At 40.0% G+C, this 16,673-nt stretch overlaps 3 protein-coding genes across 7 annotated transcripts in view; 2 read left to right on the top strand and 1 right to left on the bottom strand.

The window, feature by feature from the left end:
• Positions 1-9,090, top strand: part of LOC109604494 (E3 ubiquitin-protein ligase TRIP12) — a 29,561-nt gene extending 20,471 nt beyond the window's left edge. For all 5 annotated transcript variants that reach the window (XM_049966803.1, XM_049966802.1, XM_049966801.1 and 2 more), the window contains 14 exons: positions 1,062-1,252; positions 2,079-2,267; positions 2,324-2,796; positions 2,851-3,146; positions 3,209-3,696; positions 4,876-5,076; positions 5,134-5,312; positions 5,375-5,657; positions 5,716-6,111; positions 6,171-6,699; positions 6,755-7,545; positions 7,623-7,811; positions 7,873-8,332; positions 8,387-9,090. In XM_049966803.1, coding sequence (XP_049822760.1) covers positions 1,062-1,252; positions 2,079-2,267; positions 2,324-2,796; positions 2,851-3,146; positions 3,209-3,696; positions 4,876-5,076; positions 5,134-5,312; positions 5,375-5,657; positions 5,716-6,111; positions 6,171-6,699; positions 6,755-7,545; positions 7,623-7,811; positions 7,873-8,332; positions 8,387-8,583 — 4,862 coding nt within the window. In that variant the 3' untranslated portion in view covers positions 8,584-9,090. The remainder of the gene's footprint in view (positions 1-1,061; positions 1,253-2,078; positions 2,268-2,323; positions 2,797-2,850; positions 3,147-3,208; positions 3,697-4,875; positions 5,077-5,133; positions 5,313-5,374; positions 5,658-5,715; positions 6,112-6,170; positions 6,700-6,754; positions 7,546-7,622; positions 7,812-7,872; positions 8,333-8,386) is intronic.
• Positions 9,091-9,151: 61 nt separating this feature from the next.
• Positions 9,152-15,029, bottom strand: LOC109604495 (cell division cycle protein 23 homolog). The gene is made up of 6 exons (XM_020021030.2): positions 14,252-15,029; positions 10,173-10,352; positions 9,957-10,121; positions 9,654-9,900; positions 9,396-9,600; positions 9,152-9,344 (listed from the first exon to the last, which is right to left on the bottom strand). Exons 1-6 carry the CDS (start codon positions 15,015-15,017, stop codon positions 9,189-9,191), a joined length of 1,719 nt encoding a protein of 572 aa, XP_019876589.1. The 5' UTR covers positions 15,018-15,029; the 3' UTR covers positions 9,152-9,188.
• A 15-nt stretch (positions 15,030-15,044) lies between these two features.
• LOC109604496 (uncharacterized) lies at positions 15,045-16,625 on the top strand. The gene is made up of 3 exons (XM_020021031.2): positions 15,045-15,186; positions 15,272-15,366; positions 15,426-16,625. The coding sequence occupies exons 2-3, from the start codon at positions 15,349-15,351 to the stop codon at positions 16,500-16,502; spliced, it is 1,095 nt and encodes a 364-aa protein (XP_019876590.2). The 5' UTR covers positions 15,045-15,186; positions 15,272-15,348; the 3' UTR covers positions 16,503-16,625.
• The last annotated feature ends 48 nt before the right edge of the window (positions 16,626-16,673 follow it).

Below are 16,673 nucleotides of genomic sequence, written 5' to 3' on the forward strand. Positions count from 1 at the left end.
ATGTTCAATTTATTTTTATAATTCGGTTAAAAGACAAGTATTTTGAAGAGTGTGGAAAGTCAACTAAATATTTTTAAAAACAATCAATTTATATTTAAGTTTAATGATATAATTTTATTATCATTAGCTTTATATAATATAAATATATAAATTACACTTAAAATTCTTAAAGACAACTCATTTTATACACAGAAAAAAACCCAACACCATTTCTCACATTTTGATTAACAAAATTCTCTGAAACTAGACCAAAACAGTAGAGTCATATACAACCTTATTATACATTATGTTATTTTTAGCGGTTTTTAGGTTTATTTTATAAATTATTTACATTTCTACTTATGTAGGGCCCTGCTGTTTATTCTATTTTAACCAAAATTCGCATGACTTTAGAAGGAAGATTGTTTTTGACTTATTTTATTGTATGTATTTAGATGTATGTGTATTTTTTTAATAATTACCGAAAGATTATTATCAACTACTTTCATAATTTCTCAGTTCATTATTGTATTTCTAGTAAATATTAAGGATTCTTTTAAAATAAGGATATTTTCGATACGAATACAAGGAAAAGTTAAAATTTATGATTTTGTTTTGATATTTTATTATATTTTGCAATTCCGGGAACGTTCTTAAATCTCCAAAATTCCATATTTAAATAACAATCTGCCTTGAATACCCGAACGCACCCGAAGTTTGTAGGTAGCAAATTACCTGTGATTTTAGCTGTGAACATCTCGCACTTTTCTCTTCAGTTGTCGTGGTCTAGTGCTTTGAGTACAGTCACACACTGAATAGTTATTACACACATTCTTTATTGTGTTCTGCCACCCATTTTTCTACCACCAAATTCAATTTCTTAATCAACACATAATTTTGGGTCGTTGAAACTCTACGATCATGGATCGTCCTCCGTGGTCTTCAGTTTCTTCGGCATCTACTTCACGTGATGCGAATTATGATCGATATAAACTAGCAATGATTTGTAAGTAGATTGCTAGTTTGTTCTTTGCAGGTTTTTGCCCGACTCGTTAACTAATTACTTTTGTTTTGCGGTTTAGCTGTACAAAGGGCACAAGCTTTGTTACCGGGACTACAAGCTACAGGTGATGAAGGTCAGCAGTTGCAGGCTGTCATAGAGATGTGTCAGGTGTTGGTGATGGGCAACGAGGAGATCCTGACCGGTTTTCCCATCAAGCAGGTCGTTCCGGCTCTTATCACGCTCCTCGGCATGGATAGCAACTTTGATATCGTAAGTGCTAAGTCGATTTTGGTTTTTTTGCCAAGAACTGGTGTAACAATATTTGATTGTTGAATATTGTGGCTAGGTTTTTGGCATAGATTGAAGACCTACTTGCAAATTCAGGTGCAGCCACTGAGAAGTGAAAGTGGACTGTGTATATTGTTGCATACAGACAAAATTTTAATCTTTGAAAATATTTGCGTCTTTGAATCTTCCCTGACAAAAAATTTTTTGAATATAAGTGTAATGTGTTGTGTGTATTTTAAATAGTTTATCTGAAGATAATGCCACTTTTATGTAATATTAACTTTTTTAAAAATGTTACGTGTAATACACTGCCAAAATTAAAAGATAAAATGATTCTTTTTAAGTATATTTAACCAGAAAATCAATGTACTAATGAAAAGCACAGGAGTCTTCAAATATATTTTGTGTTCTTCTACAAAAATATATAATTTGTGACATATTAAATTATCTATTAGATATAAAGATCTCTCGAGTAAATTTTAATATATTTAATGTTGTCTTAGATTCTTTGTTATACATTTTTCAAAAAAAGTATAAGTTAGGCAACAAAATATATTTATATAAATATATATACTAAATAAATTTAGATAGTTTTTCTCGATATGCTACATTATATTTAATATCTTGTAAAGTTAAAGAGAGTTTAATTAGTATTCATTCCAAAAATATTCAATTTTGACATTAAATTGTCTCTTGAGCTAAAATATAAAGATATTTCTGGTAAATTTCAAACCATTTAATATTGTCGTCTTAGATTCTATGTTGCACATGTTTTTTTTCCCTAACTAATTAAAAATTATGTCTGTAGATGAATCATGCCTGCCGAGCTTTGACATACATGATGGAGGCCCTTCCTCGTTCTTCCGCCGTCGTAGTAGATGCTGTGCCCGTTTTCTTGGAGAAGCTCCAAGTTATCCAGTGTATGGATGTGGCCGAACAATCCCTTACCGCCCTCGATATGCTTTCTAGACGTCATGCCAAGGCCATTCTTCAAGCGGTAAGTCCTGCTGAACCAAAGAAATCACCTTGCATTAATGATTTGAATTATTCCAGAGAGGTGTCTGCGCCTGTTTGATGTATCTCGACTTCTTCTCGATAAATGCGCAAAGAAACGCGTTGTCCATCACTGCGAACTGCTGCTTGAACCTCACCTCGGAGGAGTTCCAATTCGTTCAGGAGTCGCTGCCGCTGTTGGCCAGCCGACTGACGCAGCAGGACAGAAAGTGCGTGGAAAGTGTGTGTCTGGCGTTCTCGCGTCTCGTGGACAGTTACCAGCTGGAACCGCAGCGATTGCAGGAGATAGCGAGCACCGAACTGCTGACCAATTTGCAGCAACTGTTGGTGGTTACACCCCCTATTGTGAGCACCGGAACGTTTATAACAGTGCTGCGTATGTTGTCCGTGATGTGCGCCAACTGTCCGGACCTTGCGTTGACTCTGCTTAAGCAGAACATTGCGGAAACTTTGCTTTATCTATTGACCGGATCCGCCGAGGTGAATCAGGATGAAGTTGAATTGATTCCAAGGTATGATGGATGTAAATACGGTTATTCAGGTTTTATAATTAATGTTTTTTATAGGCAACCTCAAGAACAGTTTGAGATAACCGCCTTGATTGGTGAATTGATGCCCAAATTGCCGACGGACGGCATATTCGCCGTTGATCAACTATTGGAGAGACCCACTACCGTGGCCAAGGATCAACCTGTTTGGCAGTGGCGCGACGACAGGGGCATGTGGCACGCCTACGGAGCCGTGGACAGCCGCATCATCGAGGCTGCCCACATGGTCGGAGACGACGACGTCAGCCTAAACACTTTAGGCAGAATTTACACAATTGATTTGCACACAATGCAGCAGCTAAACGAAGATACCGGTAAGCCCATTCAATTATAACCAATTAAATATCAGTTCTTAATTAACTCGATTCAAATTTAGGTACGACTAGACCAGTGCAGAGACGCTGCAGCCCATCGTCGGGCAGCGCCGCCCAGACCAATCCCTCAGAGCCGGCCCAATCGTCGTCGTCCGCCGCAAATTCGGGACGTCCGAGTTCATCGGGCCGCGACGCCCGCGTCGCCTGCCTCCGCGAGGAACGCGGCCTCGCCGCCACCTTCATACGATCTCTCTTCTCCGTACTCTACGAGGTGTACTCATCCAGCGCCGGCCCGGCGGTCCGCTTCAAGTGCATCAAGGCCCTCCTTCGCATGGTCTACTACGCCACCCCGGATCTACTGAAGGACGTGCTCAAGAATCAGGTGGTCAGCAGCCACATCGCCGCCATGATGGCGTCGAGCGACCTTCGCATCGTCGTCGGGGCACTGCAGATGGCCGACATCTTAATGACCAAGCTCCCGAAGGAGTTTGGCGTGCACTTCCGTCGGGAGGGGGTCATGCATCAGATCAACAGGCTTGCCGATCCTGAGGTAATTAAGGGTTTGTGCGACTTGTTCTGTTTGGATTACGACGAGTTTAAATTCATATTAAAAGAGATTGATAGGGAACGGAGTTCGGTAAACATTTTCTCTTTGCTCGTGAGCGAGTTTTTCCTTCGTTTTGACAACAGTGTCATTCGAAAGCAGCGTTATCCGGATTATAATATGTTAGTTGTCGACGTATGTCATTTAAACGAAGAGATGGAACAGAGGACTGAAGCAGCCCGGCTAGCTGCGGCTGCTGCTGCTGAGGCGGCGGCTGCGGCTGCCTCTGCTGCTGCCGCCGCTGCTGCACGTGATATCGATAGTTCGGATGATTCTGATAGTGATGATGAGAATCTCTTCATGGTAGACGTCGCAAATTCCGATGTTAACCTGAATGATATTCGCACAGTTCAGGGGGGGAGTGTGTCAGATGTAACCCAAGAGGAACAGGTAAATATTTATTCTAAGGAGAGGAATATGTGAAAGGAAAACGAGGAATTCTCAATTCAACAACACCATTGGAAGATTTCAAATTCTCTATCGAATAAGGGATACTCTTATTAATATTCGTATTAATATAAATGTCGAGTTTCGTTTTTGGGAATCATCATTCAAAACAAAACGTAGTTCTTGGAAATATGTCAGAAAATTGTTTTCTAAAAATGAATCCGCAATAAAAATATCAAATTGTGAACATTCAGAAAACATTTTTAGGCATTTTTCCTTCAACTAAGTTCCTCCTTTAAACACCACATTGTTTAACTAGTAGAACTCATATAAATCAATGATGCAGTTTTATTACCCCAGCAGTATGTTAAATTAAACGTTACTTTATGTCCAGCTCAATTCAGAAAAATTAATGTAATATTTTATAGAACATTATTTTAACAGTTCACATTAAAAAAAGTTGTTATAATGATGACTAATACTGCATAAGTGATTCTTCCCTAAGTTTTATGGATTTTATGCCATGCCTTTCTTATTATTTTATTTGAAAGATTAAAAAATATTAATATTTGGTATAAAAATTTTAAAGATTGCTTGCTAAGTTCATTATATATTTTCTTTTGTTTTATATTTATTTAAGATATTATCACTAAAGGAGACTTAATTTATATAAACGTTTCATCATATAACGATTTTTTATGAAATGTAAAAAACTGTATTTAATATTTATTTCTATAGGTTCCTCTGGGTGTAAGTCCTCCGAAGCAATGCTACAGCTCGTCGTCGTTTTCTTCCATGAACGATTCGCAACCTGGCCCCTCCCAATCGTCCAGTAATTCGACGATTGGAACAGCTAATGGGTCCGCTTCCAACGCACTAACACCGGCCTCCTCTATATATACTTCCACTCCCGATTCGTCCCGACTTCAGGACTCTGAGGTAATGAACGTGACGATTATACAGTTAGGGTGATTTCTATCTGAATGTCATGTTTAGGGTCGTTCACCTAGTCCTTCACACGGTCGTCTCACAGATGTTCTGAAGAGAAAACGTGTAGGCAAGCGCCCAAGCGGCAGCAGCCGCTCCAAGTCCAGACACGAGGACATGCCCATATCACCATCGCTTATGCAAGACCTCTTCACCAAAGCCGCTTCCCTTGGTACTTCTACACCAAGGTGAGTTTAATATTCAGGTAATATTTATGGAGAGTAATATTAATTGGTTTTGTTTATTACAGCAATGCTTCTTCACGCTCCCGATACTCCGGCTCGAAGACCAGCTTCCTACAAAGCTTGAACCCCGCACGTTGGGGACGCAACATGAATTCGTCCCACGACAGAAACTACAGCAAGGACGCCATGAACAGCCTGTCCAAATCTTCATCCAATTCGCATCTCACTGCAGGCAACAGAGAGAAAGCCAGGACCTGGGTGCGGGAGCAAGCATCCAAGTTTATCGAAACATATTCATCCGGTGAAGACGACCAGCATCCGGCAATCAGCGTCATCGCTCGCCTCAAGGTTTGTGCCTCCACCTCTTTATACTTTATGGTGATATAATACGTGGTTGGCTTTGCAGGTTTCAATCGAGAAGCTGCCGACGGGCAAGTGCGCAGAGGCGCTGTGCGAGCTCCGCGACATCCTCATCGGCTCAGACATATCACCGTTCGAAGTGAACCACAGCGGCCTCATCAAGGCGCTGCTCTCCTTCCTGGCCGACGTGAACGGCCCGTTCGACAGAGACCAGAGGCTGCGCATCCTGCTGAACGTCTTCGCCGACTGTCCGTTGGAATCGAACGTGACCCGCATCGGCGATCTGAACGGGGAATGGATGGGCACGCTGGTCGCCAAGCTGAACGGATGCGTGTCGCAGCTAGAGCAGTTCCCGGTCAAGGTGCACGATTTGCCCGCTAGTTCGGGGGCTGGACGCGGCGGCACCAGCGCCCTCAAGTTCTTCAACACGCACCAACTCAAGGTAAAGTTACTTGTATTTATAAAATATGGAAAAAAATATTGACAAAATGTCTATTTCAGTGCAATTTGCAAAGACACCCGGATTGCACCAATTTGAAGCAGTGGAAGGGCGGCACCGTTAAAATCGACCCTTTAGCCCTTGTGCAAGCCATCGAACGTTACTTGGTTGTACGCGGTTACGGTCGCTTACGCGACAAAGATAGTGCCGAAAGCGACGACGGCGATTCCGACGACGATATCGACGACACCTTACAAGGTGTAGCAATCACCCAATCGGGTGCAAAACACAAATTACAGTTCCTAATAGGAAATAACGTTTTACCCTACAACATGACCGTATACCAGGCTGTGAGACAGTTTAGCAACAATGGAAATGACCAAAGCGAAACTGACACCGATAACGAGGCGCCCCTGGGCAACGCCGGCATTTGGGTTCAGACCCACGTCATCTACTACAGACCCCTGAAGGAGGAACCGCAAGGTTCTTCGAAACAAGGCGCAACCAGCAGCTCCGGACACTCGAGCAGGAAGGGCAAGGGGTCCAGCAACAAGAGCACTTCCAAACGCAAGGGCGACGATCTCTGGACTGGTAATTTTTGCTGATTTAATTACAGGACTTTGGGATACATCTGACTGTTTTACAGACGGCGTCACTCCACCTCTTCATTCGCCATTGACACCATATCTGTGCACTTCGTTGCCCGACTTCGTCAACATTCAAGACGCCTCCACCGACGTCCTGTGTCTGTTGCGCATCTTGAACGCGTTGAACCTCCACTGGAACACTCTGTACCCGGCCATCGAGCAGCGCCCGATCCTGCCCGCCTCCGAATTTTTGAACAGCAAGATCGCCGCCAAAGCCAGCCGCCAGTTGCAGGACCCGCTGGTCATCATGACGGGCAACCTGCCCAACTGGTTGCAGCAGATCGCCTCCGCTTGCCCGTTCCTGTTCCCCTTCGACACCAGACAACTGTTGTTCTACGCCACCTCGTTCGACCGCGATCGTGCCTTACAGAGATTGTTGGACATGTCGCCAGAATTGAGCAGCACTGATTCGCAAGAGAGGGTCACGCCAAGGTTGGACAGGAGGAAGAGAACGATTTCGAGGGAGGACATACTGAAGCAGGCAGAACAGGTGATGCAAGACTTGGCCTCGTCCAGAGCTCTGCTCGAGGTTCAATACGAGAACGAAGTCGGCACCGGGCTCGGTCCGACCTTGGAGTTCTACGCGCTCGTGTCCAGGGAGTTGCAGCGCAGCAGCTTAGAGCTCTGGTACGCGCCCGATTCGAATAACAGTGAGTATGTGATGAATCCCACTGGATTATTCCCGGCGCCTTTGTCCAGAACTGCTAAGGTTAGCCAGCTTAGCAAGGTGAAGAGCAAGTTTAGATTCCTGGGCAAATTTATGGCCAAGGCCGTCATGGATTCTCGTATGGTAAGTTATTAGTTTCTTGCAAACTCCCTTAATGGTGTCCGAGTATTGTATTAATGTTCTTGTGTTTGCGTTAACAGCTAGATCTTCCATTTTCGTTAACTTTTTACCGATGGCTGCTGGGCCAAGAACATTGCTTGACTCTATCAGACATGTTGCATGTTAACCCAGACATGTACAGAACACTCAGGAAGATGCAGGATATTGTTAGGGAAAGAGACGAGATAATCAGAAACGGAGATTTAACAGAAGACGAAAAGACTGAACAAGTAAGTAAATTAAAACTGAAACCAGTTCCATTTATTTAACATAAATTTTGTTGTATTCTAGATCGAAAACCTCACGTTTGATGGATGCACCATTGAAGATCTCGGAATTGATTTCGTAATACCTGGTTATAATGTAGAATTAATGAAGAACGGTAAATCCACACATGTAACCATCCACAACTTGCACATGTATGTGAAACTCACCGTACATTGGATGCTGGTCGAAGGTGTCTCGCGCCAAATGGAGTCTTTGCGCGAGGGCTTCGAGTCAGTATTCCCGCTGCAAAATCTCAAGGTGTTCCAGCCTGAGGAGTTAGAATCGGTGTTCTGCGGCAGTCCCAAGGATTCGATGTACGGATGGGATGTTAAAACGTTGATGGAATGTTGCCGCCCAGATCACGGCTATAATCAAGATTCGAAGGCGATCCGGTTCTTCTTTGAAATTCTGAGTTCGTACAACAGGGAAGAGCAGCGACAATTTCTACAATTCTTGACTGGCAGCCCTAGGTTACCAGTAGGAGGTAATAAATTAAACATCCTTTGGTGATGTTTACTCATTTATTATTGTGTTGCAGGTTTTAAGGCTCTGTCACCTCCACTAACTGTGGTACGCAAAACTTTGGAAGGCAACATGAATGCGGATAATTTCCTTCCTTCTGTGATGACATGCGTTAACTACCTCAAGTTACCAGATTACTCAACTATAGAGGTCATGAGGGATAAACTGCGTTTAGCAGCATCAGAAGGACAACATTCTTTCTATCTTTCCTAATTTTTTTGTAAAAAGTGTTTCATAAAACATAAAAAAATACTTGTGTAATTTTATATTTACTTTAATGTGGTAAATACACCCAAAAACTTCGAATATATATTTATATTTTGTCTATTTTAATAAACTATAAGCCCCCCATTTAGAGGGTATTGAGTTAAATTATTAGGGTTTGTCCTTAGTTTTTCGTACAATTAATCATTTGATTTACTGAATTGTTGCTTCTTGTAGTACGTTTTGGTAATTTTTTAATGATATAATTTTGAATTAGTTTTTAGTATTTTTATTTTCGTTAATCGTGTGGATAACCTGGGGGGCTCCTCGACTGACTTGTGCAATGGACACATGAGTGTATAGTGATAAGGTGTAAACTGCAACGAACTGTCGTTAGGCTAACTTTGAAATAATTGCCAAATGTATAGTTTCACTGTGTTCCACAAAATAACACAGTTATATTAACAAAATGTAGTTTTAATTTAAAAATATGTTTCAATAAATTTGTATACATAACGTTTTTTTTTCTTTTTCTATCCCCAAAACCTAATTCCAGTCTTTGAAATAAAACACAATATACAAAATAAAATTATATTAAAATAAAAACATATATATTAATACATTGAGTTTCCTGAAAACACTATGCTAGCGTTGGTTTCATTTCTTCCACCATCTTCTACAATCATAGGCGCAGCATCCCGCAGTTCTCTGTCCCGTTCTGCCCTTTTCAATGCTATGTCTTTAAGTAACGCTTTGCCTTGTTCTTTCGTCTAAAATATCTCCATTAAACCTCTGTAATCTTAACTTAGAAAGAATACTACCTCATCACATTCTAGACATTTATAGGCATAAATATATGCATCATCCAATTCTCCCCTTTTAAGATGATAATTTGCTAAATACTGTAAAGCAGCGAAGAACTCTGCCTGCTCTTCATAAGGTCTATCTTTAAAATCGTCGTCCTTAAGACAATACTCGGTGAATGCCGATGCTGCATTATCCGTTTCCCCAATTTTGTCATACAATCTAAAAAAAAATGTATTTAAAAATTTAGCAACTGAGTATGATTAACGAATTACTTTGCTAATTTTATCAGTGCTATTCCTTCTACGTCGCCTATGGTGCAAGCTTTATAATAACACTTCAGCGCATTTTCATTCTTGTCCAGTTTTTCGTATGTTTCACCTAACGCAATAATCATTCGACTGTCATTAGGCTTTAACTGTTGGGCTTGTTTGTAATAGTGTAAGCAATAGAAAGGCATTTTGAGTATCTCGTAAGTTTGACCCAAGCCATACCATGCCCTATAATCTCTTTTATTAATTTCTAAAAATAATAGAAATATAAACATATATAAGCTAATTAAATATGACATTTATTACCTATGGCATGTCTATAACTTTGTATGGCAGCATTAGTGTTCTTCATTTCCATAAATTCGTGTCCCATCAAAGTCCAAGCGGACAAAAATTGAGGGTTGAGTTTCAAAGCTCTACGAAAATATAAAACTGCTTTGGGGTGGTCGGATCTTAAACTGTAATAATTTCCTGAAACATCATAATTAATTGACCAATAATAATAGTGCTTAAACAACATACCTATCACACAACAAGTTTCAACACGATATTTATCTATTAATACGACTTTGTGGGCCAAATCTGCTAATTGAGTTTTCATTTCCTGGACATAAAGCAGATTTGAGTAAGTGTCTAGATTGTCCAATCTGAAGGGATCCACCGTGAGGATTTTTTGGAACATAGTAATGGCACTATTTAGCTCTGTAAAAAAATATTTAGTAAAAAACTTGAATAACTTAGAACTATGTTAGTTAAAAGTATTCAAAGAATATTTAATTAATTTTATAGTTTGGTACTTTATTGTTAACATGTCCTTAATGGTTGTGCTATTACATCAAAATTATAAAATATTATCCAGTCTGAAAAAAGCCATTATGGGTATACAATACGAAAAGAGTTTGATCCATCTGAATCCTGAAAGAGACATCATGTACAAAAGAGACAGTAAGGGTCCCACTATAGAACAGACTTCTACTGTCTCTGTCATGCATAATGCCTCTCTCTAAATTCAGACGGTTCAAACGTTTTTCTTACTGTATACTGAAATGAGGTAATGACTCTATCTAACAACGTAGTGCTCAAATGAATAAAAATCAATATCTTCGGTTAAAATCGTAGAAAAGTTATTTCAATAAAGTAATATAAATTCACCCTTATATACAGGTTCAAAAATACTCTCGTAAAATAAGAAGGCTGGATATTAAAAGTGACAGTTCAACAATGATTCATTAGTGAGTACGTGAAAAGTAAATTCGAGGCAAGAAACGAAAATTAAGTAAAATATGAATTGGGAAGTCGATAGTAAGAGGCCCTGCACTAGGAGCACCACAAGAAAACTTAGAGAAGCAGCCCAGAAGTCTTCCACCGCCGCCCGTAAGGAAACTCCCGCACCCCCATCTAAATCAAAAACTTCAACGACTTCAAAGACCAAAAAAGAAACAAAACCGAAACAAACTAGAAAGCCGTCCAAGTCCAGAGACTCAAAGAACACCCGCAACACAAGCCGCAGCTCGAGGAGTAAAGTTAAAACTGAACCGGATGACACCCATCGGTATGAGAGACCGAAACGTTCGTCAAGATCAAGAGTATCGAAAACTCAACCCGATAAACGTGAAAGCGACGACGAGTGGAGTGCCTCTGACAGTAGTGAAGAACCGTCACTCAAAGTAAAAAAAGATGTCCAAGATGTACGTGACAAACGTACGACTAGTAGCTCTAGAGATCGACGCCAACGTCAAAAAGAAAAGGTAGAACCTTCACATAAACCAAAAAGGGAGACTGAAAGTGCACGTGGAAAACGTACTTCTAGCAGACATAAAGATACACGCCAACATCACAAAGAAAGCGTGCCAAGGAAGGAGGTCGAAGATGTACGTGAGAAACGTTCGTCTGGCAGTTATAAGGAGCCACGTCGGTATCAAAAAGAAAATGTGGCACCTCCACATAAACCAACAAAGGAGGTCGAAGAAGTACGCGAAAAACGTACGACTAGCAGCCATAAAGATGCACGCAACTATCAAAAGGAGATTGTACCACCCCTTAAAATAAAAAAGGGTGATAATAACATTCAGGGATGGTGTACGATAAATGATCATCTGGATCCAACTCAACATAGAGAGAAGGTAGAATCACCGATTATACCGAAGATTGGGCCCGAAAAAAATAAAGTTACACAAATAGATCCGCTAATATTTAAAAGGGCAAGCCACAAGAAAACTATTGAAGAAGATGACATGGTCTCAGAAGATTCATCAGAATTTAACATAGCAGTGGATAATATAAAGCAGAAACGCAACGATATCGGTATGTATATAAAATATGGTAATATACCCAGAGAAATAAAGATGGATCCTGAAGATGAAATTTATCAAAAACAATTAGAGGCTGCTTTAAAAAAAGTAAATCGCATACGTAAACGTTTAAGAAATAAAGGTAAAAACAATGAGCTTGTGGAAGAAAAGTCAAAATACGATGAAATAGATGATGTGGATAGAGCTGAAATAGACCATCGCGTAAAAAATAAGGTAAGAAGAATATACAAAATAAAATGTGACGACACAATAGTAAAGATAAGACGGGAACCGGACAGCGAAAACGACGATATGGGATATAAGAAATCAAAGGGAAAAATAAAAACTGAGCCTGATAGTGACTGTGAAATTGTGGAAGAAATAAAAGGAGGTCAGGTATTAAGCGAAACTGATTTTAACAAAATAAAAGTCAAGATTGAGGCTGGCGTAGATATTGAGAAGGATAACGTTGGACCTTTTACCTTAAAGGAGATTGGAAAGCAATTCGAGTCCAACCTGAAGAAGGTACTTGCTTTACAGCAGAAGAACTTAAAATTTGTAAAAGTGGACAAAAAAGCGCAAAAACGACGAAAGAAGGCAATAATGAAAATTGAATCAAACTTTAAGACCTATATTGGAAGTTATAGAACATACGAGCGTGCTAATAATAAAATACTTAAAATAGATGAAGAAATAAATATAGTCGACGACATTAAAATTAAAAAGGAAGAAATATCCGATGATGATTGTGCAAGTAAATCTCAAAATAATGAACCCGAACTGTTAACAAAATTAACACTGAAGAAGTCGGCCACCACGGACTGGCAGATCATCCCAAATGTAGCTGCAACTGAAAGCGAAAAGGAACAATCACCTTTGACATTACGTATAAATATAAAACAAGAAAAGAGTCCGGATATCACAGAGGAATCCCTAGAAGCTAATCAACCCGTTCCTGTAGAAACACTGATCAAAACTGAGAAAGATGATGATGATGTCATAGAAAATGTGGAGATAAACGAAGACTTTAAACTGACCATTCCAATTAAAATACCAATAGTAAAGATAGAAAAGCCAGAAACATTTTTGAACGAAGCCCCCGTACAGATCAAAACGGAGAAGCAAGATGACGAGGTGGAAAAACAACCTATCACTTGTCTGAATAAAGGGGAAATAAAACCGGTGACTTATCTGGAGATGATCGAGACGATTAAAAACTCGGATCAGTCATTTAAGAAGCACAGTGGCAAAGGCATCCGTAAACCGTCGAAGCCAAAACGGGATAGGGTGTTAATAGAGGTGACCAACTATCCTCACACCTTATCAATGCAGGAACAAAGGTACTATCTACAGTTGACTGAAAGCATCTTCTCGTTTAGTGATCAAGCGAGAGGCAAGTCTCTTAGAACACTGGCAACTGACTACACTATACGATTTTTGACACCCCAGTTATGCGTATTTATCAAGGAAACAATCGAGTTGAACCTTGTAACTGGTGACCTGATGTTTCTGTTGCATGCCATAAGGATGGTCAACAGTTTGATTGTAAACCCACACGTCGACTTATTACCCCACATGCACATCCTCATGCCATCGATTTTGACCTGCCACTTATCAAAACAAATGAACAAGTACACCCAGGACAATCACTGGATACTCAGAATCTTCTCTTCATATATTGCAGCTTATACAGCCCTTGCGTACACAACGCCTTTGAACAGATTGAAGGAGAGAGTGATTGATACTTACATAAAAGCCATAAGGGATTTAAATAAATCCTGGGCCACAGTTTTTGGAGCCGTTAAGGGTTTAGCATATATGGGAGAACAAATACTCAAAGACCATCTAGTCCCACAGATTCCATTTCTTAGTACACGCCTTCACATGGTGTTGGAAAACAAACAAAACAGTTTACTAGATAGGCAAAACGTTCACGATGCACGTTACGTTAAGGATGTTATCGTTAGAATTATGTCGTCCCTCCTTCACCACAATATTGCTCTCAATGAAAGTAGTGCTACATACATAAGACAATATGGATACTTGGGGAGAGCTATCTTCATGAATGTAAAAATTTTAGATAAAATTAAGCCCGGCGGGGCACCTGCTGAAATACCGCAGGGAAACCCCCTTAAGAATAACATAGGATGCAGCATTAGTTTCTTACAAGTTTGTTACGCGTATGACGACAATGCGTTCTTCCAAATGTTTTAATTCATTAGGAATTAAATGTATTAATAACTAGATTATTCTTTATAAAATTAATAAAAGATGCTAAATGTATTAAATGTTTATTAATATATAACTTACCTCTCCTGTTGTGATGTCCTAAGGCAAGTTGTGACATGATATAGGTACTATTTTCTAGCCCTTGTGAACTTAAATTGGTGTAAATTTGAATGGCCTCATCATTGTTCAGCTGTTCCAAATAAGTGTGGGCTAGGAAGAACAACTTTATCCAATGATCTGGCAACTGAATGGAGAATATCTTATTCTTATCAGGCATCAGTTTCCCCAATTCATACCAGGCACACCAAAGAATTGGTTCTTCCTTCACAGCCTTCAGATAAGCATCCACAGCCAAAGAATTTAAATCTAATTTTTTTAAAATAACCCCATACAAATACATACAATAGGCATCAAGCTTGTCTTCATAGAAGTCATTCTTAAACTCGGTGCATAAATCGTTTAGCTCATCATTTTTGGCTGGATCAGGTGGACAATTGGCATCGGTCATGTTGTCCAATTTTCTCTTTTCAATTGACATGTAACTAGCATAGAAATACAAAAAACGAGCCTTAGGCTTGTGACATTGACTGACGAAAAATGCGGCCCTATCGTACTCTTTCAAATCGAAATAGGATTTGGCTAACAAATAACTTTCTAACTCATCCTCTAAGTCATGTTTAAAAATTGGGGTTTCTTCGGGCGTTAATTTAACGTGGGACAAAGCGTGATTTAACTCGGCCAGCCATTTTACACTGTGCAATAGCCCCCTTTGAGAACACTCGTTGATTCCTCTCAGCAAATCTTGTTTCATACATTTTAAATCTAACTTGTAGTCGGTGGCTTCCATTATCGCGGCGGTTTATGACAATTCATAAATTTTTTAGGTTAGTTTGTAAGCGGACAGCTGTCAATTTGCGTTGTGTGGATTGCGATTTTATGCCACATTTAACTTTTGACGTCTAATAGCACAGCTTGAAGATAATTACGGAGGTGATAATTAAAAACTTATGAGAAAGGTGAGTAAAACGGTTAGCATTAGCGAATATCGTGCTCGAGGATGATTTTAGACTTTGTGAAACATTAACCTTACTTTTTTTATAGACGGCTGGACGCGTGTTTGAAGATCGTACAATTTAACTTAGCAAAGACGGAGTTTAACTCGCAAACCGTATACCATCATGATTCTTTATGCTTGGGTAAGTTTAGACGCCCGTAGGAACGCGAATTTCATTTAATATTTTCGTTTTGTGTTTAGGGTGCTAACACCTATGGCCAATTGGGTTTGGGATACAAGTCAGAGCAGGAGTTCGAGCCGAAACAGGTCGACTTGAGTAACACCGACCTCAAGGCTGATAACATTGTGGCAATAGCAGGTGGGGCTGTGCACACAGTCATTTTGGATTGTAATGGATATGTTTACTGCTGTGGATACAACTCCAAAGGGCAGCTAGGCTTGCCCGATGATACACTTCAATTTACTGAGATTGAAATATTGAAGGGCTTCAAAATAGCTCAGATCTCTTGTGGTTGGGACTTCAGTGCTGCAATATCACAATGTGGAAAGCAGTTTGTGTGGGGAAACAATGGGCACACACAGTTGGGACTGTCCAAGAGCATAACATGCACTGGCATCCCATCAAGACTTCAGGTTTCACAGAAACTGGCGACTGGCTTCAAGCAAGTGAGTTGCGGTCTTCGTCACTCTGCTATGATCACCAAGGATGGAGGCCTCTTGGTTGCTGGAACTGGTAGCAAAGGCCAGTTGGGTTTGGGTGACAACTATGATGACAACAGTTACTTAAGTATATCCAAAGTCCCTGACATAGAGGATGTTGCTAGTGTGGCTAGTGGTCAACATCATACTGTGATGCTGAAAGAAGATGGTACAGTACTTAGCTGGGGAGAAAACAAACATGGACAACTAGGAATTGATCCTAACGTATCAAACAGTTTTGTACCAATGGAGATATTCCACAATGAGGAATTGGACAAAGTTTATGCTGGATGGACACACAGTGGAGCTTTGACCAAGAATGGTGAGGTCTACACCTGGGGCCGGAATTGCTATGGACAACTGGGATCACCCAGGACCGAGCCCTACAAGCCTGAGAAGATTCCCAATCTTACAGATGTGTCTCATCTGAGCATGGGCTCAGAACACAACTTGGCTGTTACCAAAGACGGTCGCCTGTTCGCTTGGGGTTGGAATGAACATGGCAGTTGTGGCACTGGCGATAACAAAGATGTAATGCAACCCACACAAATTTTATCTAAACATAAGGTTAAGCTAGCTTTTGCTTGTACTGGTAGTTCTTTTGCTGTTGTGGAATAGTGTCATTGCAAAAATTTAAATTCTCATGATTATGAATTTCTTTCATTGTTCATAAGTATTTTTATAAAGAATTTAATTGATTACTGTATTCTGTATTTTTATAATAAAATTGTGTTGCATGTAGTTATTGATTGAATTTTCCTTTGATCTATTTATAAACATCTGCCAACT

This window comes from Aethina tumida, chromosome 4, assembly GCF_024364675.1.
Source record: "Aethina tumida isolate Nest 87 chromosome 4, icAetTumi1.1, whole genome shotgun sequence".
Lineage (NCBI taxonomy): Eukaryota > Metazoa > Arthropoda > Insecta > Coleoptera > Nitidulidae > Aethina > Aethina tumida.

What these genes read in the sequence shown, in the direction of transcription:
- LOC109604495 (XM_020021030.2), bottom strand. Translation starts at nt 15,017, where the DNA reads ATGGAAGCCACCGACTACAAGTTAGATTTAAAATGTATGAAACAAGAT. An exon ending in TGAAACTTGTTGTGTGATAG is followed by an intron (nt 10,122 to 10,172) that starts GTATGTTGTTTA and finishes ATGATGTTTCAG; the next exon opens with GAAATTATTACAGTTTAAGA. An exon ending in GCACTGATAAAATTAGCAAA is followed by an intron (nt 9,601 to 9,653) that starts GTAATTCGTTAA and finishes ATTTTTTTTTAG; the next exon opens with ATTGTATGACAAAATTGGGG.